This window comes from Thalassophryne amazonica, chromosome 8, assembly GCF_902500255.1.
Source record: "Thalassophryne amazonica chromosome 8, fThaAma1.1, whole genome shotgun sequence".
Lineage (NCBI taxonomy): Eukaryota > Metazoa > Chordata > Actinopteri > Batrachoidiformes > Batrachoididae > Thalassophryne > Thalassophryne amazonica.
The window spans coordinates 97,467,122-97,494,216 of NC_047110.1; the positions used below are offsets into that span (position 1 = coordinate 97,467,122).

Genomic DNA, 27,095 nt, shown 5'->3' on the forward strand with positions numbered 1-27,095 from the left:
TTGTAAAGAAATTCTTGCAAAATTAGTAAAAAAAAAAAGTGTAACTGTTAGAATGGTCTTAGCAGTGGGTCACCCCCTTAGGGCTGGTCTGCTTGAGGTTTCTTCCTCATTATCACTGTTGCCTGTGTCCTTGCTCACCGGGACATTACCCGTGTGAAGCACCTTGAGGACAGCGTTGTTGTGATTTGGCACTATATAAATAAAATAAGTCTAACTGAAACTGAATTAAGACATACCAACATTGTTCTTGCTCCAGCACAAGTGGAAACTTGATCACTGTATGGTTTGTTATTAAAAACAAAAGAGGCATGAATCTGTGTTCTTTCTTCAAGACCAGCTGCGCTTCGATTAGGTGTGAATAATTTGCATTTACATAACCTCATTCACACATGCTTGTCCAAAAATAAAATATGATTACTGATGCCAGTGTCTAAAAAATGCAACATATCCCTCCATAAAATAATTTATTTTAATTAAGAGAGTGCTGTATTTCCAGACCACAGCCTGTTGGTATTTAAAAGGAGCTACAGCTTGTTGAAACTTCAAACTACACTCAGGTTTTCTGTGAAACAGATCCCAACTATATAAACCTCTCCAGGAGCTGATCTGCTCAGCAATCCTGGAACAGTGTGTGCACGGGTGTGTTTCTATGTGCATGTGGGCCTGCACTCGTGTTCGTGATCCCCAAAGCCCCATGTGTGAAGTGTTACTTGGCTCAGAGGCATCTGGCCTACTTTCTGCTGCGGTTTTCTTTACTCTCACCACGGGCACGTTTTCCCCACACTGAATCACCTTCAGACCAGCTCAAGATGGCTTCGGTAAGGGTGTCACTGCCCTCTAGTGGTGAAAGCATGCCATATGTTCACAATGTTAAAAAAAAACTATTCGTACTTGGCCTGAGTGACTGTAGAAAGGTGGTAGCAGCAGCTAGTGCCACATTTGGAACTTCAGTGGATGCACCATACATCACTTCCCAATTTCAAGCCTAACATCAGCTACAGTTGGGAAAATAAGATTTGATATACTGTCAATTTTGCAAATTTTCTCACCTACAAAGAATGGAGAGGTCTGTAATTTTATCGTAGGTACACTTCAACTGTGAGAGACAGAATCTAAAAAAAGGAAAATCCAGAATATTACATTGTATGATTTTAAATGATTAATTTGCATTTTATTGCATGAAGTAAGTATTTGATACAATAGAAAAAACAGACTTAATATTTGGTACAGAAACCTTTGTTGCAATTATGGAGGTCAGATTTTTCCTGTAGTTCTTGACCAAATTTGCACACTGCAGCAGGGATTTTGGTCCACTCCTCCATACAGATCTTCTCCAGATCTTTCAGGTTTCAGGGCTGTCGCCGGGCAACACCGAGTATCAGCTTGTTATTGGTTCAGGTCAAGTTTGGTGTAAGCATCACTGAAGGTTTCAAGGATTTTCTAAAGACCTTCTTCCATAAAGGATGTGTTGAATGCCTTTGTCAAGTCAATGATGGTGAGGTCGAGGGTTCGTCTTGCTCTCAACACTTTTCTTGCAATTCCTAGAGAGTGACGATCACGTCTGTTGTCAGTCTTGATGGTCAGAAGCCACTCTGCAGTCTCAGAAGATTATTGGCAGTCTGTGTGAGAACGTTTTCTGTGGCAGACAGCAAGGAGATTTCACAATGGTTTTGAATCAGACTTGTCTCCTTTCTAACTCTAGGGTCTGAAGGCTTTTCGTCGAGTGCAGATTTTGATGATGAGTTGGTGCAGTTGTTTGAGAAACAGACCTCTGTCTTTAAAGACCTCAATGGTAATGTTGTCTTCTCCAGGTGCTTTGTTATTTTTCATGCCTTTAAGGGTGAGGAAAGTTTCTTTGAGAGTCGGGGGATCTGCTGAGTTCTTCAACGATGTCTTGTCTTGGTAGATGGCTGAGCACTTCCTCCTCCTCAGTGATTGTGTTTGTGTTATAAACAGGTCTTTGAAGTGTTCTTACCAGATTCCCAATCCTGCCTTGTCACTCTTTGCAGATTGCCGAAAGATTTATGGGTGTGTGCAGAAAATGTGCATCCAGGGAAGGTAGAGTGACGCCTGTGTGTGGGTTTGTTTAGGTCGGAATGTTGTTGCATGCTGACAGACACACAGAGTGCATTCCTGCGCAGTGCATGAGTTTTCGGTCTCTCCCACTGTCCAGTCATCAAGTGCATGAGGAGTCTGTGGGTGGGGACTGTTGCATAGTAAATATCTCACACCTGAAATAGTGGCCCATTCCTTGTTTTGGTACAGTTTGTTTTCACACCATGCGCAAACTGTACTCAGTGCACCCAAACCATACTCAAGACCACCTTTTCAAGTGAATCCAGATGTGGTTCGTTGAGCCACACTCAAGTGTGGTACAGTGTTCCTTCACAGGACTTTGGTGTCAAGTGTACTCAAATCTGAGTCCAGGTCCGTGGTGTGAATGCCCTCTTATACAGACATTTTGAGCCTGCCTATTTTCCATAAGTCATTTCTGCAAACTTTGGCAAAGGGAATTTCCCACTGTTGATAGCTTTGTAACAACAACACTGGACTGCCAGGGCAAACCCAGGAGATAAAAAATGTAAACAACCACTACAAGGGTCCAGCTCATGGATGAGTGGTAACCACACCCCATCCAAAAACTAAAAAATGAAAACTGTGCAAACAAACACTGAACAGTGTAGGAGCCAGAACACATCCCTGAGGTATGTCTGTATTAATGATGTGATATGCATATGTGTGTGTGTGTGTGTGTGTGTGTGTTGTGTGTGTGTGTGTGTGTGTGTGTGTGTGTGTGTGTGTGTGTGTGTGTGTGTGTGTGTGTGGTGTGTATATATATACACACACACACACACACACACCCCAATTCCAATGAAGTTGGGACATTGTGTAAAATGTAAATAAAAACAGAATACAATGATTTGTAAATCCTCTTCAACCTACAAACACAAACACAAGATATTTAATGTTCAAACTGATAGACTTTTTTGTTTTTGTGCAAATATTCTCACAGAACCAATAAAGTTTATTGTTTGCCATGCACACACACACACACACACACGTGCGCATGAAGTGCACAGCACTCACTCCCACTCCAGTCCCGTGTTTGCCATCCAGACATTTGGACATCAGGCAGTCTGCAGCACCGTTTATGGCCGTCCGACAGCAGTCTGTGTCATCTACCTGTTGTCTACATGTGCTTTGGATGCCATCAGGCAGATGTGGACGAGGTACTCTGGATGTGTTCTGACACGGCTGACCACGCTTCTTTTCCTCTTGACTGTGTTGGCTTATGGCAGTATTTGCCGTGTCGGGCTGGTTCCTGCACATTCTTGCTATGTGTGACAGGGGGTTAACGGGACTGTGAGAGCCAGAATTCTTTCTGGTTGGTAGGTGATCAAATACTTATTTCATACAATAAAATACAAATGAATAATTTAAAAATCATACAATGTGATTTTTTTTTTTTTTTTGTCTCTCACAGTTGAAGTGTACCTATGATAAAAATCACAGACCCCTCCAGTCATTGTAGGTGGGAAAACTTGCAAAATTGACAGTGTATCAATTAGAGACAGCTACAGTGGGGAAAATAAGTAAGAGGTGGGATTTGAAAATTGCAGTAAGTTTCAATTTCAATAAGGTCACATGGATGTGTAAATTTCCAGGGGTCACATATGTAAAATTTAAAAGAGTCCAACAACAACTTTGTGCATGCACAAAGGCAGAAATGTACATATGCATTCTTTTCACCAGACTGTGCATTTGCATGGTCCTATTTTTAAAAGATTTAAATTTCAACATCTTATGAAACTGTATGCACGTGCGCAAATCCACTTTCTCCTTTCATATTGAGCCATGCATGAATGGATGCAGACACACCCTCAGATAAACATTTGCATATAAAACATTTTGTGCACTGCAGGTTATTAGATATGACATTGTAGTACACTGTTAATTACAATGCACGCACATGCTCGCCACATATTTTTCCTGAATAATTACCAGTTCCTGTGTGGTAAAAGGATGCATGCATTTTGCATGTTTACAAACGCAGACAAACCACATTGTCATTCACACCTTGAATAGTATTTCTCTTTCTTATTCTCAGGACTATGAGTACCCCAACCAATCTCAGTCCACGCAGCACCAAAGAACGACCGGTCCGCCACCGCCGCAGATGCTGCCAGAGCGAGCCTGCGAGGTGCCGGGTTGCCGTTCAGACTCGGAGTGTGAGCGCCATAAACGATGCTGCTACAATGGATGCATATACGCTTGTCTGGAGTCTGTTCAACCACCACCAGGTCAGCACCGAGCAGCACGGTTACAAACTCAGCAACCCTTCTATTAATGGTACAAAACTAAAAACAAGAGGACAGTAATCAAATCAAATCAAATCAATTTTATTTATATAGCGCCAAATCACAACACACAGTTGCCCCAAGGCGGTTTTATTGCAAGGCAAGCCATACAATAATTACGGAAAAACCCCCCGGTCAAAACGACCCCTGTGAGCAAGCACTTGGCGACAGTGGGAAGGAAAAACTCCCTTTTAACAGGAAGAAACCTCTAGCAGAACCAGGCTCAGGGAGGGGCAGTCTTCTGCTGGGACTGGTTGGGGCTGAGGGAGAGAATCAGGAAAAAGACATGCTGTGGAGGGGGCAGAGATCAATCATTAATGATTAAATGCAGAGTGGTGCATACAGAGCAAAAAGAGAAAGAAACACTCAGTGCATCATAGGAACCCCCCAGCAGTCTAAGTCTATAGCAGCATAACTAAGGGTTGGTTCAGGGTCACCTGATCCAGCCCTAACTATAAGCTTTAGCAAAAAGGAAAGTTTAAGCCTAATCTTAAAAGTAGAGAGGGTGTCTGTCTCCTGATCCGAATTGGGAGCTGGTTCCAGAGGAGAGGAGCCTGAAAGCTGAAGGCTATGCCTCCCATTCTACTCTTACAAACCCTAGGAACTACAAGTAAGCCTGCAGTCTGAGAGCGAAGCGCTCTATTGGGGTGATATGGTACTATGAGGTCCCTAAGATAAGATGGGACCTGATTATTCAAAACCTTATAAGTAAGAAGAAGAATTTTAAATTCTATTCTAGAATTAACAGGAAGCCAATGAAGAGAAGCCAATATGGGTGAAATATGCTCTCTCCTTCTAGTCCCTGTCAGTACTCTAACTGCAGCATTTTGAATTAACTGAAGGCTTTTCAGGGAACTTTTAGGACAACCTGATAATAAGAATTACAGTAGTCCAGCCTAGAGGAAATAAATGCATGAATTAGTTTTTCAGCATCACTCTGAGACAAGACCTTTCTATTTTAGAGATATTGTAAATGCAAAAAAGCAGTCCTACATATTTGTTTAATATGCGCATTGAATGACATAACCTGATCAAAAATGACTCCAAGATTTCTCACAGTATTACTAGAGGTCAGGGTAATGCCATCCAGAGTAGGGATCTGGTTAGACACCATGTTTCTAAGATTTGTGGGGCCAAGTACAATAACTTCAGTTTTATCTGAGTTTAAAAGCAGGAAATTAGAGGTCATCCATGTCTTTATGTCTGTAAGACAATCCTGCAGTTTAGCTAATTGGTGTGTCCTCTGGCTTCATGGACAGATAAAGCTGGGTATCATCTGCGTAACAGTGAAAATTTAAGCAATGCTGTCTAATAATACTGCCTAAGGGAAGCATGTATAAAGTGAATAAAATTGGTCCTAGCACAGAACCTTGTGGAACTCCATAATTAACCTTAGTCTGTGAAGAAGATTCCCCATTTACATGAACAAATTGTAATCTATTAGACAAATATGATTCAAACCACTGCAGCGCAGTGCCTTTAATACCTATGGCATGCTCTAATCTCTGTAATAAAATTTTATGGTCAACAGTATCAAAAGCAGCACTGAGGTCTAACAGAACAAGTACAGAGATGAGTCCACTGTCTGAGGCCATAAGAATCATTTGTAACCTTCACTAATGCTGTTATTATACTATGATGAATTCTAAACCCTGACTGAAACTCACCAGACTGTAATGCACAGAGCTCTTCAGTGAAACATTATTTTTGATTTAAATGTGTCCAAAATTAAAGAAATGATCACTGACTTCAGACGTAACAGGGATGTGGCCAAGGAGTGTATCATACACAATGAAAAAGTGGAACTAGTCACATTATATAAGTATTTGGGCAGTATTTTTGATGACAGACTGAAGTTTGATGTAAACACAGCAGAGGACAGCAGAGAATTTATATCCGTAAACTGAATTCTTTTTCTGTCAAGACTGTCATCCTTTATCATTTTTATCAGTCTTTTCTTGAGAGTTTTTCATGTTTTTCATTATCTACTGGTTTCACAGTCTCTCAGTGAAAGACAGAAACAGCCTGAACAACACTGTTAAAATCTGTTTTCAACAGATCCTCCAGAAGGCTAAAAGTATCTTGTCCTTGTCAGGTCATGTTCTTTTAGGGGGGTTTTCTCTGCTTCCTTCAGGATGATGGCCTGCTCTGTAGAACCAACCGTTTTTTAAAGTCATTTGTCCTTTCGGTGATTAGACTTTTAAATGCTTTGTAGGTCTACCGTGTTTTTATTTGTTTATTTATTCTGGCTACCCATTTTAAATCCTTAAGTCTGTTTTTATTAGTTTTTATGTTCTTATGTTGTTAATTTATTGTGTTTTTTTGTTGTTGTTGTTGTTTGTTTGTTGTTTTGTTGTTTGTTTGTTTGTTTTTTGTTTGTTTGTTTGTTTGTTTGTTTTTATGGGCTGCTCAATTTCAATTGCCCCTTGTGGAATGAATAAAGTTGTTTGATTGACTGATTTAGCAAAACAGCAGTATCTAGAGATCTTAAATGTTTTAAAGATCATCAGGGAAATTTCCCAACATGTATGCACATAATTTAAGCATAGAAAGTTTAAATTACTAACTATGTGATGATTCCGACTGTATGTAGGTCGCTTGACCAAATGTTTTCTAGCGATTTTCTCTTAAAATATCAAAATGAGGAATTTTACACTATTCTATGACCCTTTTCAATTGCATATTGAGTACCTTGAAAAATCTGTAGCTGCTGCAGTTTAGAAAATACAGCTGTATTTGAAGTAATGCTCGGGACGAAAAAGGGTGTGGTCATTTTTGGGCTGTTCGTCCCGGAGTTAATCTCTCATAAATGATATGCATACATGTCTAAGCTAGGTCCTAGACTAGTATGGGGTGAAAGCGTTGAACTTGTAAGGACCTTCACTTATCACTGGAGTGACATTCATGTCACTGAGTCCACAGCCTTTGAAATCAAGAGCTGCCTTTGAATAGATTATGTGTCAGGAGGTCACTGGACACAGGTGTTTGGTAATGCCAAATCCAAATCTTTATCATCCTGTGCTTCCTGTCTTACTGTATGATTATGAGACTTTGACATAAACCAGTGACTGAAGACACTGACTGGATGTCTTTGGTATGAGGTCTCTTTAGCGGATGCTTGGCTACCTCTAAACGGACTTCATGTCAGATGAATGGTTACTTATACGCCATCATACTAGAGGCCCAAATCCTGCCTGAATGAAAATTTGACCCACATTCAGGAAGTGTTGAGGTGCATTCGTGGCCATCCGACAGCATTCTGAGCGCAGTCTAAACAGTCTGGCACAGTCGTGCGGCCACCTGAAATGTTTTGCACATGTTCAAAACATTTGAGGCACAGTCGAAGTGGAAAAACTTTTGAATGGGAGTTGAAATGCCGTCTGACCACAGTCTGACTGCATTCAAAATAATCGGCCGGCATGAAAACGGCATTTGTGACATTCTGATTGCATTCGGGGGACATTCGGCATGTTTCACCACAGCTGAATGGCCTGAATGCACCTGAAGGCACCACGAGCGCACCTCGAGTGCTGCTGGATTGCATTTCCCCCACCCACAATCGGACCTCACTTGTACGGCGGCAATGCAAGTGCATTTGTCATCGTCTCATTGCATTTTGACAGTTGTCTGGGTAATCCTAATGTGTTCCACCTACATTTGTACAGCATTCAGAGGCTCATGCTCGCAGCACGTGCACAAATCAGTTGGGGCGGGTCCGAGCGCAGTCTGGGTATTCGGACAGCCATTTTCTGTAATTCTTATTCCCCCAGATTTTTTTTTTTTTTTTTTTTTTTTTGACATTCTGCCTGATTCCGCCTGGCTCATGCTCATTCATACTAAGTGTGATGGGGGTCTTAAGCCCCTTTCATACCGGACTTGCATACAGTTGCACTGTGATGCGTATCGAGTACACCTAAAAATTGCACAGATTTGGCGTAGTCCCTGTGTGGGCTGGCGTATGATGCCACATGGTTGAGTTCCTAGTCTTGCTTACTGCCCTCACCGCTACTTTTCTGCCTCTCACAGTCCACTCCTGCCTACTTCTTGGGGGGGGTTTTGTGGCATTGTGTAAATGCACTCCATTCTCAAAATGGTACATGAAAAGCAAACAGCATGTTGTGTGGGCCGCTGAAGAGGAGGTACTGCTGGCCCACCACCACCAGAGGGCACCCTGCCTGGAGTGCAGGCTCCAGGCACAAGAGGGCGCTGCCGCCTCACAGGAGCAGCCGGGGACAGCTGTCACTTATCACCTACGACAGCTGTCACCAATCATCTGATCTTCAGTGGTATATCAGCAAGACGACATCTCCACCTCTTTGCCGAGATATCGCTCTACCGAGGAGGTAACGTTCTCAGCTGACTGTGAATATCTGTTGCTTGTGTGTGTTGGACAGCAGATATTCTGTTTCCTTTTTCCGACGAGAGGTGGAGGTGGTTTTCCACCATACGTGTTGCTGGGTGCAGACGCACCCACATCTAACTGTTTTTGTTCCTCCCAGCAGTACCAGATCCGACAAGCGGAGGCAGTGGCCACCTGGGAGTTCGGGACTTGGCGGCTCCAGTATTCCCGGGGTTCGGTGGCGGAGGAAATCGTGTGGTTCCGGTTCTGCTTTGGACAGACGTCTTTTATCTTCGAGCCTGCCCACACACACATTTTTGAATTGACTCCATTGACTATTATTGTAATCTGCTGTGTTTGTTGTGCTTATTCACAACAGTAAAGTGTTGTTATTTGACTTCCTCCATTGTCCGTTCATTTGCGCCCCCTGTTGTGGGTCCGTGTTCCTACACTTTCACAACAGGATATCTCGGCCAACGTCATGGACCCCGAGGGGCGTCAACCGGCTGTTGAACGGCCAGTGGAAGAGCAGGGCGCACAGGCATCTGCAGGAGGCATGATCGGTGAGTTGCAGCGAATCCTCACCGCTTTTACGGCTCGGTTGGATCTAATGACCGAGCAGAACGTCCTCCTTAACCGCAGGGTGGAGGCTCTCGCCGCGCAGGTGGAAGCGCGCCCTCAGGGCGCTGCTGCGGCTCCCCCTCCTGTCGATCCTGTGTGCAACAGTGACGTTCCACAGGTCGTTCAACGACCCCTCCCACCTTCCCCTGAAGCATACATAAGCCCTCCGGAGCCGTACGGGGGTTGTGTGGAGACGTGCGCGGACTTTCTTATGCAATGTTCGCTCGTCTTCGCACAACGTCCCGTCATGTACGCGACTGATGCTAGTAAGATAGCTTATGTGATTAATCTGCTTCGCGGTAAGGCACGCGCTTGGGCTACAGCGCTCTGGGAGCAAAATTCATGGCTCCTTCTGATGTATGATGGGTTTGTGAGGGGATTCAGAACAGTGTTCGATCACCCAAATAGAGGAGAAATCGCTTCAGCCGTGCTGCTGTCAATGAGACAGGGGCGCCGGAGCGCAGCTGCTTATGCAGTCGACTTCCGCATCGCGGCTGCGAGGTCCGGCTGGAATAGCACTGCCCTCCGTGCCGCCTTCGTAAACGGACTGTCGTTGGTCCTGAAGGAGCGCCTGGTGGCTAAGGACGAACCGGATTTGGACGGGCTTATTGATCTCGTTATACGATTAGACAATCGGTTAGAGGAACGCCGTCGGGAGCGAGGCGAAGGTCGTGACCGGATACGCGCCGCCCCTCTCCCTTCCGGGTTCGAAAAGGGGCCGCCCTCCCCACGCTCCACAGCCGCAGCACTTTGTGGGGCAACAGCTCCCCCTGTTGACGTTGTTAGGGAAACGCACAGGGCCAAAATGGGGAGGCTGATCCGTGGAGAGTGTTTTCTCTGCAGCTCAACAGAGCACACACAGAGAGACTGCCCCAAACGGCCAAAACGTCAACACTCGCCCTTAGAGACTGGGCTAAGGGGGGGTCAAGACATTCAAGTGAGACACACACAAATTGCCACACGACTCCCAGTCACAATCCTGAGCAGGGATTTAACCGTTCAAGCCCGAGCACTGGTGGACACGGGGTCAGAAGGGAATCTGCTAGACAGCAGATGGGCAAAGGAGGTAGGGCTCCCTCTGGTGGCACTTCCTTCGCCGTTGCAGGTGCGGGCACTAGATGGCACCCTCCTCCCTTTACTCACACACACACGACACAACCAGTAACTCTGGGGGTGTCTGGAAACCACCGGGAGGAGATTGAGTTTTTGTAACTCCTTCTACCTCCCGCGTGATTTTGGGCATCCCATGGATGTTAAAGCACAATCCCCGGATCGATTGGCCGTCTGGGTGGTGGTTCAGTGGAGCGAAACCTGCCATCGGGGGTTTTAGGATCCTCGGTTCCTCCCGTTTCCCAGGCTAAGGAGGAGGTCAAAGTCCCTCCCAATCTGACGGCAGTGCCGGTTGAGTACCACGATCTTGCTGACGTCTTCAGCAAGGATCTGGCACTCACCCTTCCCCCGCACCGTCCGTACGATTGTGCCATTGATTTGGTTCCAGGCGCTGAGTTGCCGTCCAGCAGGCTGTACAACCTCTCACGACCTGAGCGCGAATCAATGGAGACCTACATCCGGGACTCATTAGCTGCCAGGCTGATCCGGAACTCCACCTCCCGATGGGGGCAGGTTTCTTTTTTGTGGGCAAGAAAGATGGCGGACTTCGTCCATGTATTGATTACAGGGGGCTGAATGAGATTATGGTTCGCAACCGATACCCGTTGCCATTATTAGATTCCGTGTTCACCCCCCTGCATGGAGCCAAAATCTTTACTAAGCTGGATCTTAGAAATGCGTATCACCTGGTTCGGATCCGGAAGGGAGACGAATGGAAGACGGCATTCAACACCCATTAGGTCACTTTGAGTACCTGGTCATGCCGTTCGGCCTTACCAACGCCCCCGCGACGTTCCAAGCCTTGGTTAACGACGTCTTGCGGGACTTCCTGCACCGATTCGTCTTCTATATCTGGACGATATTCTCATCTTTTCTCCGGATCCTGAGACCCATGTCCCATGTACGTCAGGTCCTGCAGCGGTTGTTAGAGAACCGGCTGTTTGTTAAGGGCGAGAAGTGTGAGTTTCACCGCACTTCTTTGTCCTTCCTGGGGTTTATCATCTCCCCCAACTCCGTCGCTCCAAGGTTGCGGCGGTGAGAGACTGGCCCCAACCCACCAGCCGTAGGAAGCTGCAACAGTTCCTCGGCTTTGCGAATTTCTACAGGAGGTTCATTAAGGGCTACAGTCAGGTAGTTAGCCCCCTGACAGCCCTGACCTCTCCAAAAGTCCCCTTCACCTGGTCGGATCGGTGCGATGCCGCGTTCAAGGAGTTGAAACGGCGCTTCTCGTCTGCACCCGTTCTGGTGCAGCCCGATCCTAGTCGCCAGTTTGTGGTTGAAGTGGACGCCTCGGACTCAGGGATAGGAGCCATGCTATCCCAGAGCAGAGAGACCAATAAGGTCCTTCACCCGTGTGCCTATTTCTCCCGCAGGTTGACCCCGGCCGAACGGAACTATGACGTCGGCAATCGAGAACTCCTTGCGGTGAAAGAGGCTCTTGAAGAGTGGAGACATCTGTTGGAGGGAACGTCCGTGCCGTTCATGATTTTCATGACCACCGGAACCTGGAGTATATCAGGACTGCCAAGCGGCTGAACCCCAGGCAAGCCCGCTGGCCACTGTTCTTCGGCCGTTTTGACTTCCGGATCACCTATCGCCCCGGGACCAAAAACCAGAGATCGGATGCCTTGTCCCGGGTGCATGAAGACGAAGTCAAAACGGAGTTGTCGGATCCACCGGAACCAATCATCCCGGAGTCCGCTATCGTGGCCACCCTCACCTGGGACGTAGAGAAACCATCCGGGAGGCCCTGGCACGGAGTCCGGACCCCGGAACCGGGCCGAAGAACAAACTTCACGTCCCACCAGAGGCCAGAGCTGCAGTCCTGGACTTCTGTCACGGCTCCAAGTTCTCCTGTCATCCGGGGGTGCGAACCGTGGCAGTTGTCCGGCAGCGCTTCTGGTGGGCGTCCCTGGAGGCCGACGTCCGGGATTATATCCAAGCCTGCACCACCTGCGCCAGGGGCAAGGCTGACTACCGCAGGGCATCGGGACTGCTCCAGCCGCTGCCTGTGCCTCATCGCCCCTGGTCCCACATCGGCCTGGATTTTGTCACGGGCCTCCCACCGTCCCAGGGCAACACTACCATCCTCACGATAGTGGACCGATTCTCCAAGTCGGCCCACTTCATGGCCCTCCCGAAGCTCCCGACTGCCCAGGAGACAGCGGACCTCCTGGTCCACCACGTCGTCCGGCTGCATGGGATTCCAACAGACATCGTCTCCGATTGCAGTCCCCAGTTCTCCTCGCAAGTCTGGAGGAGCTTCTGCCGGGAACTGGGGGCCACGGTGAGCCTCTCGTCCGGGTATCATCCTCAGACCAACGGGCAAGCAGAACGGGCCAATCAGGAAGTAGAACAGGCCTTACGCTGCGTGACGGCCGCGCACCCGGCGGCCTGGAGTACCCATTTGGCCTGGATCGAGTATGCCCATAACAGTCAGGTGTCTTCAGCCACCGGCCTCTCTCCTTTTGAGGTGTGTCTGGGGTACCAGCCCCGCTGTTTCCGGTGTTGAGGGAGAGGTCGGTGTGCCTCCCTCGGTCCAGGCCCCACCTGCGGAAGTGCAGTCGGGTGTGGCGCGCCGCCCGTCTGCTTTGCTAAAGGCCCGGACGAGGGCAAGAGTCCATGCAGACCGTCGGCGGACCCCGGCCCCTGCGTATCGGCCAGGGCAGGAGGTATGGTTGTCGACGAAGGACATCCCCCTCAAAGGGATTTCCCAAACTGCAGGATCGTTACATCAGTCCCTTCAAGATCCTTAAGGTCATCAATCCGGCCGCAGTGAAGCTTCAGCTTCCGCCTCACTGCGGATCCATCCTGTTTCCATGTGCTCCGGATAAAGCCACATCACACCTCGCCCCTCTGTGCTCCGGGTCCGGTATCCCGCCTCCTGCCCGGATCATCGATGGCGACCGGCTTGGACTGGTGCTGCCGGCTCTTGGATGTCCGTAGGATGGGCCGGGGCTTTCCAGTATCTGGTGGACTGGAGGGGTACGGACCCGAAGAACGCTCCTGGGTGAAGAGGAGCTTCATCCTGGACCCGGCCCTCCTGGCCGATTTCTACCGCCGCCACCCGGACAAGCCTGGTCGGAGCGCCAGGAGGCGCCCGGTGAGGGGGGGGCCTGTTGTGTGGGCCGCTGAAGAGGAGGTACTGCTGGCCCACCACCACCAGAGGGCACCCTGCCTGGAGTGCGGGCTCCAGGCACAAGAGGGCGCTGCCGCCTCACAGGAGCAGCCGGGGTGACAGCTGTCACTTATCACCTACGACAGCTGTCACCAATCATCTGATCTCAGTGGTATATCAGCAAGACGACATCTCCACCTCTTGCCGAGATATCGCTCTAACCGAGGAGGTAACGTTCTCAGCTGACTGTGATATCTGTTGCTTTGTGTGTTGGACAGCAGATATTCTGTTTCCTTTTTCCGACGAGAGGTGGAGGTGGTTTTCCACCATACGTGTTGCTGGGTGCAGACGCACCCACATCTAACTGTTTTTGTTCCTCGCCAGCAAGTACCAGATCCGACAAGCGGAGGCAGTGGCCACCTGGGAGTTCGGGACTTGGCGGCTCCAGTATTCCCGGGGTTCGGTGGCGGAGGAAATCGTGTGGTTCCGGTTCTGCTTTGGACAGACGTCTTTTATCTTCGAGCCTGCCCACACGACACATTTTTGTGAATTGACTCCATTGACTATTATTGTAACCTGCTGTGTTTGTTGTGCTTATTCACAACAGTAAAGTGTTATTATTTGACTTCCTCCATTGTCCGTTCATTGCGCCCCTGTTGTGGGTCCGTGTTCCTACACTTTCACAACACAGCACTCACATTTCCAGACGTACAGTGAGATACACTGCTGCCTCATCAGGGCTCGTAACATCAGATCACAAAGTTTAGAGTCTGTTGTGTGTCCCAAAAAAAAAAAAAAATAAAAAAAATAAAAAAAATTTAAAGAAGAAAATATTGCCATTTAAACTCACAAGCATACTTAAACATCCCATTTCTTGTTTTGGCATTCTCTCCTGAGAGAGAGAGAGAGAGATGCTGTTTCTGTTCTCTGGATTTCGATTGACATCCAATTTATGAATTGAAAGAATGTACACCATGTTTTTCTGATTATGGGATTACTGAAGTGCATGTACGAGGTCTCTTAGATAATAAACCGACCCTTTTATTTTTTTTTTTAACTATATGGATTTGAATGACATGCGATTACACCAATCATGCTTGAACCCTCGTGCGCATGCGTGAGTTTTTTCACGCGTGTCGGTGACGTCATTTCCCTGTGGGCAGGCGTTGAGTGAGATGTGGTCCCGCCCTCTCGGCTGAATTCCTTTGTTTCACACGCTGCTCGAGACGGCGCGCGTTGCTTTATCAAAAATTTTTCTGGACCTGTGAGGAATATCCGAGTGGACACTATTCGAGAAATTAAGCTGGTTTTCTGTGAAAGGTTTAACGGCTGATGAGAGATTATGGGGTGTTTCTGTCGGTGTAAGGACTTCCCACGGAGCGGGACGTCCTGCAGCGCTTCCAGGTGCTGTCGTCAGCCTGTTTCGAGCTGAAAACATCCTAATTTAAGGCTTAATTCACCCAGGACATCGTGAGAGAACAGAGAAGATTCAGAAGAGGCCGGCATGAGGAATTTATGCGGACATTCCACTGTTTAAGGACATTTTTTTAATGAAAGACGTACGCGCAAATTCGCCGCGTCGTTTCCGTGACGACTCGGCAAATCTGTGTGCGCCGCGACAGGAAAAACACCTCCGTGTTGAAAACCATTTGTAGAATTCAGGCGGCTTTTAATGGCTTTCAACAAGTGAGTAACTGAGAAATTGTTTAACAGCTTGGGCATGTTCCAACTTGCCCGTTAAGATTTCCAACGGAGGTGTTTTTCCCTGTCGCGACCCCCGCGGTCGGGTCCAGCCCGACATGCGACTCTGCCCGCACGTTCTTTCATTACAAAATGACTGTTAACAATGGAATGTCCGAATAAACTCCTCATGCCGACTTCTTCTGAAAGTTCTCTGTTCTCTGACGACTTACTGCGTCAACAGAGCCTGAAATGTGGAAGTTTTCAACTTGAAACGGCGAGACGCTGCCACCTCGAAGCGCAGATCGCCGTCAGGCGCCGTGGGCCGTCCTTAAAGCGACACTACCAGACCAAAATCTCTCATCAGCCGTTAAAATTTTTACCGAAAACCAGCTGAATTTATTGAATGGTGTCCACTCAGTTGTGCCTTACAGTTTTGAAAATTTTTTTATCAAACAAAGCAACAGTCTCTGAGCCATTCCTAAACAATGAAAAAAATCGACGAGCGGGTGGACGACTCCTCACTCAAAGACTGCCCACAGGCGAATGACGTAACCGACAGGCGTGAAAAAACTCTCGCATGCCCACAAGGGTTCAAGCATGTCTGATGTAATCACACGTGATTCAAATCCATATGGTTTTTGAAAAAAATAATAAGGTTGGATACTTTTCTAATAGACCTCGTAGATGGATGCATCCTTGCCGTAGACCGGCTCATGCACGCACAATGGCTCGTTCGGACATTTTATGAACACACACACACATGCAACTGAGGGATCATTTCATCACATGCTTGTGCGCCGGTTAGATTACCTGTTCTGATCACTCACACGTTCACCAGTTCGATCACCTGTTGTAAGCACGCACAGGCGCTATTGGCTGCATGGATCATTTCGTCACACTCCCCTGCACCAGTTAGATTACCTGTTCTGAGCATGCACAAGTGCACCAGTTCAATCACCTGTTGTAAGCATGCACAGGCTGCGTGTATCATGCAGCCACACACACACACTACACCTGTTCTCCTCCAGCTGCTGGATGCATCCCTGCCTGTTTGTCTGATACACTCGGTTTTTGGATGTGTACAGTTGCACAGTGTTGTGTAGATTTGCATATACAGTAGTGCAGTGTTGTGCAGACTTGCTGAAAAACTACATACTTTCTGCGTCCATTGCTCTACACAGAAAAAATTAAACGTTTAATTTTTTGTGTCCATCTCGTGTACCCTTCTGCATCCCTCAACGTGCTGCCATGTAGGGCAGCATAAACTCGGTGTAGAGCTGCGTAGTCTGTACGCTGCATTACACAACTCTGCGTAGGCCCAGTGTCACAGACCGATTGGTCCCCCTAAAAATCAATCTGTCCCCCCTGATGATGCGGTTCATGGATTATCACCTTGTTTCTGCTTCAACACCAATCACCATCTATCTCAGCGACAGATATCTGAAATGAGCTGCTAGCTGATGCGTTCACAGAATTTCGCCTCATTTCTGCTTAAAATGGCCCCGTTTCTGCTTAAAACTGACTTTAGAATGATTCAAGAGGTTTTACCTTCATCATCTGATGGTTAATAATCCCATTAATCCAATTGATTGCTATGGGTGAAGAGACTCCGCCTCAGACGTGCTGCTGTGGTCCAAAATGACGCATGCGCAGATGCAAAAGGCGGACCGATTTTTAGGGGCAGCCCGTTTGGTCTGCCACACCGGTGTGAAAGGGGCTTTAGGAAAACTCACAAGAGGAGCATTTCATTCATTGTCAGGGAATGTCAGCTATGGCATTTTGGCCATGGTGCAGGTTTCTCTGAGCACAATCCAGCACACAGGTGCCTCAGTGTTAAGCAGCCCAACAATGTGAAAAAGCCAAGAAGATAATTACATTTCACTTGCCATCAAAGGCAGGTACATAGTGTGGTGGAAACACCATGCACGGCACCAGCACCTGCTCAAAAACCTGACTTGGACTACACTGTTTCTATGTCTTAATAACTGGCATAAAAGAACTCCAAGACATGCTCATTGACTTGGAAATGTTAATGTATTATTTGTCTCAAGAACAATGACCCTGAAAGTGAACAGGTGCTGACAACTATCACATTTTAATTTGACATTTTGGTTTCAGTATATGCTGTTCTTCAATAATACAAAAATTGGTTTGTGCTTATGAATATATTTTAAAATCTCTTTTTCAGAAGCAGAAAAATGTCAGTATCTCTCCAAAATCTGTGCAGAGCCAAAAAAGGCCTGATCTAACTTGTGTTATGCAGCTAGACAGAGTTTCTTGTGGCTTTTCTTCACTGACTGCCCAAAAACCACAACATGAGAACACTGAAAGCTGAGACAGACAAAAAGGCAGACAGCAGCTGAGAAAAAAAAAACCTTATGGCCACCCATCATGCTGCTGCTTTTCAACACCAAACAAAGTAAGAAGGAGTTTAGCAGAAAGAAAAAAATAAAGAATAAAATGGATAAAAGGCAGGAAGAGAGATCACAAGAGTGATATAAAGTCAGATAAACAGAAGCAGCCAGAGAGATAAACAGGACCACAGACAGACACAAATGTTAAACATGAGCCGGCTGTCGGCACGCTGACTGGAGAGCAGCAAACCAATGTGATTAAGTGTTTTGTCCATGGACACAGACAGGTAGCAAGAGCGGGATTTGAACTCAGGTCAACATACAGTGAACAAAAATATAAACGCATCAGTTTTGCTTTTGCTCCCATTTTTCATGAGCTGAACTCAAAGATCTAAAACATTTTCTATACACAAAAGACCTACTTCTGTCAAATATTGTTCACAAATCTGTCTAAATCTGTGTTAGTGAGCACTTCTCCTTTGCTGAGATAATCCATCCCACCTCACAGGTGTGGCATATCAACATCCTGATTAGACAGCATGATTATTGCACAGGTGTGCCTCAGGCTGGCCACAATAAAAGGCCCGACCCACGCTGCCTCCTTGTAGAAGCTGCTGACATGATGCTTATCAGACTTCCTGTTTGGTATGACTGTGCTCTGTGTACTGACCCTCTCCCTGTACTCCTGGTTTACCCCTGTGACCATTCTTTCACAGATACTGCTCTGACATGTACTGACTTCTTCCATGATAGAACAGTTAACTGTTAACCCATGTGAGTGTTTTCACCTGGAGACAATTAGTGTATGGGCTGCTACTCCTCATAGTGCTGTGTTCCGTAGTTTTATCTGTTGAAAATAAATACACTGAACTTTTACCATCAATGTGTTTCTCTACTCTCGGGTCCTCAGCTGTTCTCAGACCATAACGTACTCATGCTTCAGTTATTTAAGTCAACAAATCTTCAAATATTTTAAGGCAATCTGTCTCCTTAAATTGTTTGATGACCTCACCAGATTGTAGAATGCTGTGTCATTAAAGTATAGAAAGTCCTGTAACCCTTTTGGCATAAAAGACCATAATCAAATTTTGAGAAGCCACATCACTAATGTTGTTGAGTAAGGGTTAGGGTTAGGGTTAGAGGGTTAGGGTTAGGGTTAGAGGGTTAGGGTCTCTTTAGTTAGGGTGTCTTTAGTGAGCTTTGCAAAGGAGAGAAACAGCAGAGGCTGGCAGCTTTGTGCAGTTTCTCTGACTGTGACCTCCTGGCGGGGCCCTTTTATTGTATAAGGAAAACAAGGATAAGAGGAGTGAGTTGAGTCCATGGTCACAACATGTACTTATTAGTCATGTGCAGATATGTTTGTAATCAACTGAATCATTCATGTGCCATTAGTCATGTGCAGATACGTATGCAAACAACTGAATCATTACGATCTTGTACAGAGTGAGCGGTTTTGCTGAAGCTTGCGAAAAACTATAAACAGGCTGCAGCTGTGAATATCTAAAAGAAACAGTTTGCAGATTTTAAGATACAAAAAAACAATTTGAAATGAGATGATAATAAAAGATAAACATGTTCTTTACAGTATAATTTATCTAACAGTGAACTTTTGCCAAATACCAGTGTGGATCTGGCTGTATCTGCTGCAGTGACCCCAAACAAAAATGGGAGCAGCCGAATGGACAACAACTCTTCTGTTGCTCTTCTGTTGTTGTTGTTGTTTCTTCTGTTTGTAAAGAAATTCTTGCAAAATTAGTAAAAAAAAAAAAGTGTAACTGTTAGAATGGTCTTAGCAGTGGGTCACCCCCGTAGGGCTGGTCTGCTTGAGGTTTCTTCCTCATTATCACTGTTGCCTGTGTCCTTGCTCACCGGGACATTACCCGTGTGAAGCACCTTGAGACAGCGTTGTTGTGATTTGGCACTATATAAATAAAATAAGTCTAACTGAAACTGAATTAAGACATACCAACATTGTTCTTGCTCCAGCACAAGTGGAAACTTGATCACTGTATGGTTTGTTATTTAAAAACAAAAAGAGGCATGAATCTGTGTTCTTTCTTCAAGACCAGCTGCGCTTCGATTAGGTGTGAATAATTTGCATTTACATAACCTCATTCACACATGCTTGTCCAAAAATAAAATATGATTACTGATGCCAGTTGTCTAAAAAATGCAACATATCCCTCCATAAAATAATTTATTTTAAATTAAGAGAGTGCTGTATTTCCAGACCACAGCCTGTTGGTATTTAAAAGGAGCTACAGCTTGTTGAAACTTCAAACTACACTCAGGATTTTCTGTGAAACAGATCCCAACTATATAAACCTCTCCAGGAGCTGATCTGCTCAGCAATCCTGGAACAGTGTGTGCACGGGTGTGTTTCTATGTGCATGTGGGCCTGCACTCGTGTTCGTGATCCCAAAGCCCCATGTGTGAAGTGTTACTTGGCTCAGAGGCATCTGGCCTACTTTCTGCTGCGGTTTTCTTTACTCTCACCACGGGCACGTTTTCCCACACTGAATCACCTTCAGACCAGCTCAAGATGGCTTCGGTAAGGGTGTCACTGCCCTCTAGTGGTGAAAGCATGCCATATTGTTCACAATGTTAAAAAAAAACTATTCGTACTTGGCCTGAGTGACTGTAGAAAGGTGGTAGCAGCAGCTAGTGCCACATTTGGAACTTCAGTGGATGCACCATACATCACTCCCAATTTTCAAGCCTAACATCAGCTACAGTTGGGAAAATAAGTATTTGATATACTGTCAATTTTGCAAATTTTCTCACCTACAAAGAATGGAGAGGTCTGTAATTTTTATCGTAGGTACACTTCAACTGTGAGAGACAGAATCTAAAAAAAAGGAAAATCCAGAATATTACATTGTATGATTTTTAAATGATTAATTTGCATTTTATTGCATGAAGTAAGTATTTGATACAATAGAAAAACAGAACTTAATATTTGGTACAGAAACCTTTGTTTGCAATTATGGAGGTCAGATTTTTCCTGTAGTTCTTGACCAAATTTGCACACTGCAGCAGGGATTTTGGTCCACTCCTCCATACAGATCTTCTCCAGATCTTTCAGGTTTCAGGGCTGTCGCCGGGCAACACCGAGTATCAGCTTGTTATTGGTTTCAGGTCAAGTTTGGTGTAAGCATCACTGAAGGTTTCAAGGATTTTCTAAAGACCTTCTTCCATAAAGGATGTGTTGAATGCCTTTGTCAAGTCAATGATGGTGAGGTCGAGGGTTCGTCTTGCTCTCAACACTTTTCTTGCAATTCCTAGAGAGTGACGATCACGTCTGTTGTCAGTCTTGATGGTCAGAAGCCACTCTGCAGTCTCAGAAGATTATTGGCAGTCTGTGTGAGAACGTTTTCTGTGGCAGACAGCAAGGAGATTTCACAATGGTTTTGAATCAGACTTGTCTCCTTTCTAACTCTAGGGTCTGAAGGCTTTTCGTCGAGTGCAGATTTTGATGATGAGTTGGTGCAGTTGTTTGAGAAACAGACCTCTGTCTTTAAAGACCTCAATGGTAATGTTGTCTTCTCCAGGTGCTTTGTTATTTTTCATGCCTTTAAGGGTGAGGAAAGTTTCTTTGAGAGTCGGGGATCTGCTGAGTTCTTCAACGATGTCTTGTCTTGGTAGATGGCTGAGCACTTCCTCCTCCTCAGTGATTGTGTTTGTGTTATAAACAGGTCTTTGAAGTGTTCTTACCAGATTCCCAATCCTGCCTTGTCACTCTTTGCAGATTGCCGAAAGATTTATGGGTGTGTAGTGCAGAAAATGTGCATCCAGGGAAGGTAGAGTGACGCCTGTGTGTGGGTTTGTTTAAGGTCGGAATGTTGTTGCATGCTGACAGACACACAGAGTGCATTCCTGCGCAGTGCATGAGTTTTCGGTCTCTCCCACTGTCCAGTCATCAAGTGCATGAGGAGTCTGTGGGTGGGGACTGTTGCATAGTAAATATCTCACACCTGAAATAGTGGCCCATTCCTTGTTTTGGTACAGTTTGTTTTCACACCATGCGCAAACTGTACTCAGTGCACCCAAACCATACTCAAGACCACCTTTTCAAGTGAATCCAGATGTGGTTCGTTGAGCCACACTCAAGTGTGGTACAGTGTTCCTTCACAGGACTTTGGTGTCAAGTGTACTCAAATCTGAGTCCAGGTCCGTGGTGTGAATGCCCTCTTATACAGACATTTTGAGCCTGCCTATTTTCCATAAGTCATTTCTGCAAACTTTGGCAAAGGGAATTTCCCACTGTTGATAGCTTTGTAACAACAAACACTGGACTGCCAGGGCAAACCCAGGAGATAAAAAATGTAAACAACCACTACAAGGGTCCAGCTCATGGATGAGTGGTAACCACACCCCATCCAAAAACTAAAAAATGAAAACTGTGCAAACAAACACTGAACAGTGTAGGAGCCAGAACACATCCCTGAGGTATGTCTGTATTAATGATGTGATATGCATATGTGTGTGTGTGTGTGTGTGTGTGTGTGTGTGTGTGTGTGTGTGTGTGTGTGTGTGTGTGTGTGTGTGTGTGTGTGTGTGTGTGTGTGTGTGTGTGTGTGTGTGTGTGTGTGTATATATATATATACACACACACACACAACCCCAATTCCAATGAAGTTGGGACATTGTGTAAAATGTAAATAAAAACAGAATACAATGATTTGTAAATCCTCTTCAACCTACAAACACAAACACAAGATATTTAATGTTCAAACTGATAGACTTTTTTGTTTTTGTGCAAATATTCTCACAGAACCAATAAAGTTTATTGTTTGCCATGCACACACACACACACACACACACGTGCGCATGAAGTGCACAGCACTCACTCCCACTCCAGTCCCGTGTTTGCCATCCAGACATTTGGACATCAGGCAGTCTGCAGCACCGTTTATGGCCGTCCGACAGCAGTCTGTGTCATCTACCTGTTGTCTACATGTGCTTTGGATGCCATCAGGCAGATGTGGACGAGGTACTCTGGATGTGTTCTGACACGGCTGACCACGCTTCTTTTCCTCTTGACTGTGTTGGCTTATGGCAGTATTTGCCGTGTCGGGCTGGTTCCTGCACATTCTTGCTATGTGTGACAGGGGGTTAACGGGACTGTGAGAGCCAGAATTCTTTCTGGTTGGTAGGTGATCAAATACTTATTTCATACAATAAAATGCAAATGAATAATTTAAAAATCATACAATGTGATTTTTTTTTTTTTTTTTTTTTTTTTTTTTTTGTCTCTCACAGTTGAAGTGTACCTATGATAAAAATCACAGACCCCTCCAGTCATTGTAGGTGGGAAAACTTGCAAAATTGACAGTGTATCAATTAGAGACAGCTACAGTGGGGAAAATAAGTAAGAGGTGGGATTTGAAAATTGCAGTAAGTTTCAATTTCAATAAGGTCACATGGATGTGTAAATTTCCAGGGGTCACATATGTAAAATTTAAAAGAGTCACAACAACAACTTTGTGCATGCACAAAGGCAGAAATGTACATATGCATTCTTTTCACCAGACTGTGCATTTGCATGGTCCTATTTTTAAAAGATTTAAATTTCAACATCTTATGAAACTGTATGCACGTGCGCAAATCCACTTTCTCCTTTCATATTGAGCCATGCATGAATGGATGCAGACACACCCTCAGATAAACATTTGCATATAAAAACATTTTGTGCACTGCAGGTTATTAGATATGACATTGTAGTACACTGTTAATTACAATGCACGCACATGCTCGCCACATATTTTTCCTGAATAATTACCAGTTCCTGTGTGGTAAAAGGGGTATGCATGCATTTTGCATGTTTACAAACGCAGACAAACCACATTGTCATTCACACCTTGAATAGTATTTCTCTTTCTTATTCTCAGGACTATGAGTACCCCAACCAATCTCAGTCCACGCAGCACCAAAAGAACGACCGATGTCCGCCACCGCCGCAGATGCTGCCAGAGCGAGCCTGCGAGGTGCCGGGTTGCCGTTCAGACTCGGAGTGTGAGCGCCATAAACGATGCTGCTACAATGGATGCATATACGCTTGTCTGGAGTCTGTTCAACCACCACCAGGTCAGCACCGAGCAGCACGGTTACAAACTCAGCAACCCTTCTATTAATGGTACAAAAACTAAAAACAAGAGGACAGTAATCAAATCAAATCAAATCAATTTTATTTATATAGCGCCAAATCACAACACACAGTTGCCCCAAGGCGGTTTATATTGCAAGGCAAAGCCATACAATAATTACGGAAAAACCCCACCGGTCAAAACGACCCCCTGTGAGCAAGCACTTGGCGACAGTGGGAAGGAAAAACTCCCTTTTAACAGGAAGAAACCTCTAGCAGAACCAGGCTCAGGGAGGGGCAGTCTTCTGCTGGGACTGGTTGGGGCTGAGGGAGAGAATCAGGAAAAAGACATGCTGTGGAGGGGAGCAGAGATCAATCATTAATGATTAAATGCAGAGTGGTGCATACAGAGCAAAAAGAGAAAGAAACACTCAGTGCATCATAGGAACCCCCCAGCAGTCTAAGTCTATAGCAGCATAACTAAGGGTTGGTTCAGGGTCACCTGATCCAGCCCTAACTATAAGCTTTAGCAAAAAGGAAAGTTTTAAGCCTAATCTTAAAAGTAGAGAGGGTGTCTGTCTCCCTGATCCGAATTGGGAGCTGGTTCCAGAGGAGAGGAGCCTGAAAGCTGAAGGCTCTGCCTCCCATTCTACTCTTACAAACCCTAGGAACTACAAGTAAGCCTGCAGTCTGAGAGCGAAGCGCTCTATTGGGGTGATATGGTACTATGAGGTCCCTAAGATAAGATGGGACCTGATTATTCAAAACCTTATAAGTAAGAAGAAGAATTTTAAATTCTATTCTAGAATTAACAGGAAGCCAATGAAGAGAAGCCAATATGGGTGAAATATGCTCTCTCCTTCTAGTCCCTGTCAGTACTCTAACTGCAGCATTTTGAATTAACTGAAGGCTTTTCAGGGAACTTTTAGGACAACCTGATAATAATGAATTACAGTAGTCCAGCCTAGAGGAAATAAATGCATGAATTAGTTTTTCAGCATCACTCTGAGACAAGACCTTTCTAATTTTAGAGATATTGTGTAAATGCAAAAAAGCAGTCCTACATATTTGTTTAATATGCGCATTGAATGACATAACCTGATCAAAAATGACTCCAAGATTTCTCACAGTATTACTAGAGGTCAGGGTAATGCCATCCAGAGTAGGGATCTGGTTAGACACCATGTTTCTAAGATTTGTGGGGCCAAGTACAATAACTTCAGTTTTATCTGAGTTTAAAAGCAGGAAATTAGAGGTCATCCATGTCTTTATGTCTGTAAGACAATCCTGCAGTTTAGCTAATTGGTGTGTGTCCTCTGGCTTCATGGACAGATAAAGCTGGGTATCATCTGCGTAACAGTGAAAATTTAAGCAATGCTGTCTAATAATACTGCCTAAGGGAAGCATGTATAAAGTGAATAAAATTGGTCCTAGCACAGAACCTTGTGGAACTCCATAATTAACCTTAGTCTGTGAAGAAGATTCCCCATTTACATGAACAAATTGTAATCTATTAGACAAATATGATTCAAACCACTGCAGCGCAGTGCCTTTAATACCTATGGCATGCTCTAATCTCTGTAATAAAATTTTATGGTCAACAGTATCAAAAGCAGCACTGAGGTCTAACAGAACAAGTACAGAGATGAGTCCACTGTCTGAGGCCATAAGAAGATCATTTGTAACCTTCACTAATGCTGTTATTATACTATGATGAATTCTAAACCCTGACTGAAACTCACCAGACTGTAATGCACAGAGCTCTTCAGTGAAACATTATTTTTGGATTTAAATGTGTCCAAAATTAAAGAAATGATCACTGACTTCAGACGTAACAGGGATGTGGCCAAGGAGTGTATCATACACAATGAAAAAGTGGAACTAGTCACATTATATAAGTATTTGGGCAGTATTTTTGATGACAGACTGAAGTTTGATGTAAACACAGCAGAGGACAGCAGAGAATTTATATTATCCGTAAACTGAATTCTTTTTCTGTCAAGACTGTCATCCTTTATCATTTTTATCAGTCTTTTCTTGAGAGTTTTTCATGTTTTTCATTTATCTACTGGTTTCACAGTCTCTCAGTGAAAGACAGAAACAGCCTGAACAACACTGTTAAAATCTGTTTAATCAACAGATCCTCCAGAAGGCTAAAAGTATCTTGTCCTTGTCAGGTCATGTTCTTTTAGGGGGGTTTTCTCTGCTTCCTTCAGGATGATGGCCTGCTCTGTAGAACCAACCGTTTTTTAAAGTCATTTGTCCTTTCGGTGATTAGACTTTTAAATGCTTTGTAGGTCTACCGTGTTTTTATTTGTTTATTTATTCTGGCTACCCATTTTAAATCCTTAAGTCTGTTTTTATTAGTTTTTATGTTCTTATGTTGTTAATTTATTGTGGTTTTTTGTTTGTTTGTTTGTTTGTTTGTTTGTTTGTTTGTTTGTTTGTTTGTTTGTTTGTTTGTTTGTTTGTTTGTTTGTTTGTTTTTTATGGGCTGCTCAATTTCAATTGCCCCTTGTGGAATGAATAAAGTTGTTTGATTGACTGACTGATTAATTTGTTTCAACATTTGCTCAAAAACATTGATGATCTGTACGGCGAAAGCTAAGTTCACAAAAAGTTTTTTCATGTTACCATAAAAAATATGCACAACTTGCTTGTATTATATAACTTGCCACAGATTTGAAAACAATTTGCAAACCATTCATTGTGTGTGTGTGTGTGTGTGTGTGTGTGTGTGTGTGTGTGTGTGTGTGTGTGTGTGTGTGTGTGTGTGTGTGTGTGTGTGTGTGTGTGTGTGTGTGTGTGTGTGTGTGTGTGTGTGTGTACTGACCAGTGCTGGACTGGCTGGTCCAACCCAAACCTCGATGGTTGGGGGGAAATGGCTGGCTTTTGGACGGCCCTGAGGAAGTTTTGCAGGGTAAGTACAGCTAGTACACCAATCATCTGGGGCCTGTACTACGAAGCGGGGTTAACTTACTCAGATGTAACCGAGGGTTAACTTCTTAAACCAGGGTTGACAAAACCTGGTGTTCTCAAGTTTGTGTTAATCGGTACTACGACACTGATTAAGATGTTGATTTGTTGAACCTGTATTAACCTAATTGGAGTTTGTGCGCGTTCACATAAAAGGGGCGGGTTGCAGCACATGTCACCATTTTTCAATGATGGCGCGGTCACCTTACTTTACCGAAGAAGAATGCACGATTATTATGTGGAGCTATGAGGAATTTAAATTAACGTTAAGGGGGAAATCAAACACATCGTCTGCCAATAAAGCAAGACAGGCTTGTTGGCAACGTATTGCTGATCGGGTAAATGCGTAAGTACAATTCAATTGTTCTCCAAATCTGTTACAGATGATTAACCTGTGGAATGTCTGATATGTGTAAAATAATGACCTTCTTTCATTAATTACGCCCAGATG

The 27,095-nt window shown here is 44.9% G+C and overlaps 1 protein-coding gene and 1 long non-coding RNA gene across 2 annotated transcripts in view; one reads left to right on the forward strand and one right to left on the reverse strand.

The window, feature by feature from the left end:
- Positions 1-27,095, forward strand: part of wfdc1 (WAP four-disulfide core domain 1) — a 57,252-nt gene that overhangs the window by 20,402 nt on the left and 9,755 nt on the right. The window contains exons 2-3 of the mRNA XM_034177033.1: positions 23,475-23,670; positions 26,505-26,588. Of these exons, the coding sequence (XP_034032924.1) occupies positions 23,475-23,670; positions 26,505-26,588 (280 nt within the window). The remainder of the gene's footprint in view (positions 1-23,474; positions 23,671-26,504; positions 26,589-27,095) is intronic.
- On the reverse strand, positions 581-8,461 carry LOC117516141. The gene is made up of 3 exons (XR_004562313.1): positions 8,368-8,461; positions 1,526-1,531; positions 581-592 (listed from the first exon to the last, which is right to left on the reverse strand). It is a non-coding gene; the product is annotated as an uncharacterized LOC117516141 (long non-coding RNA).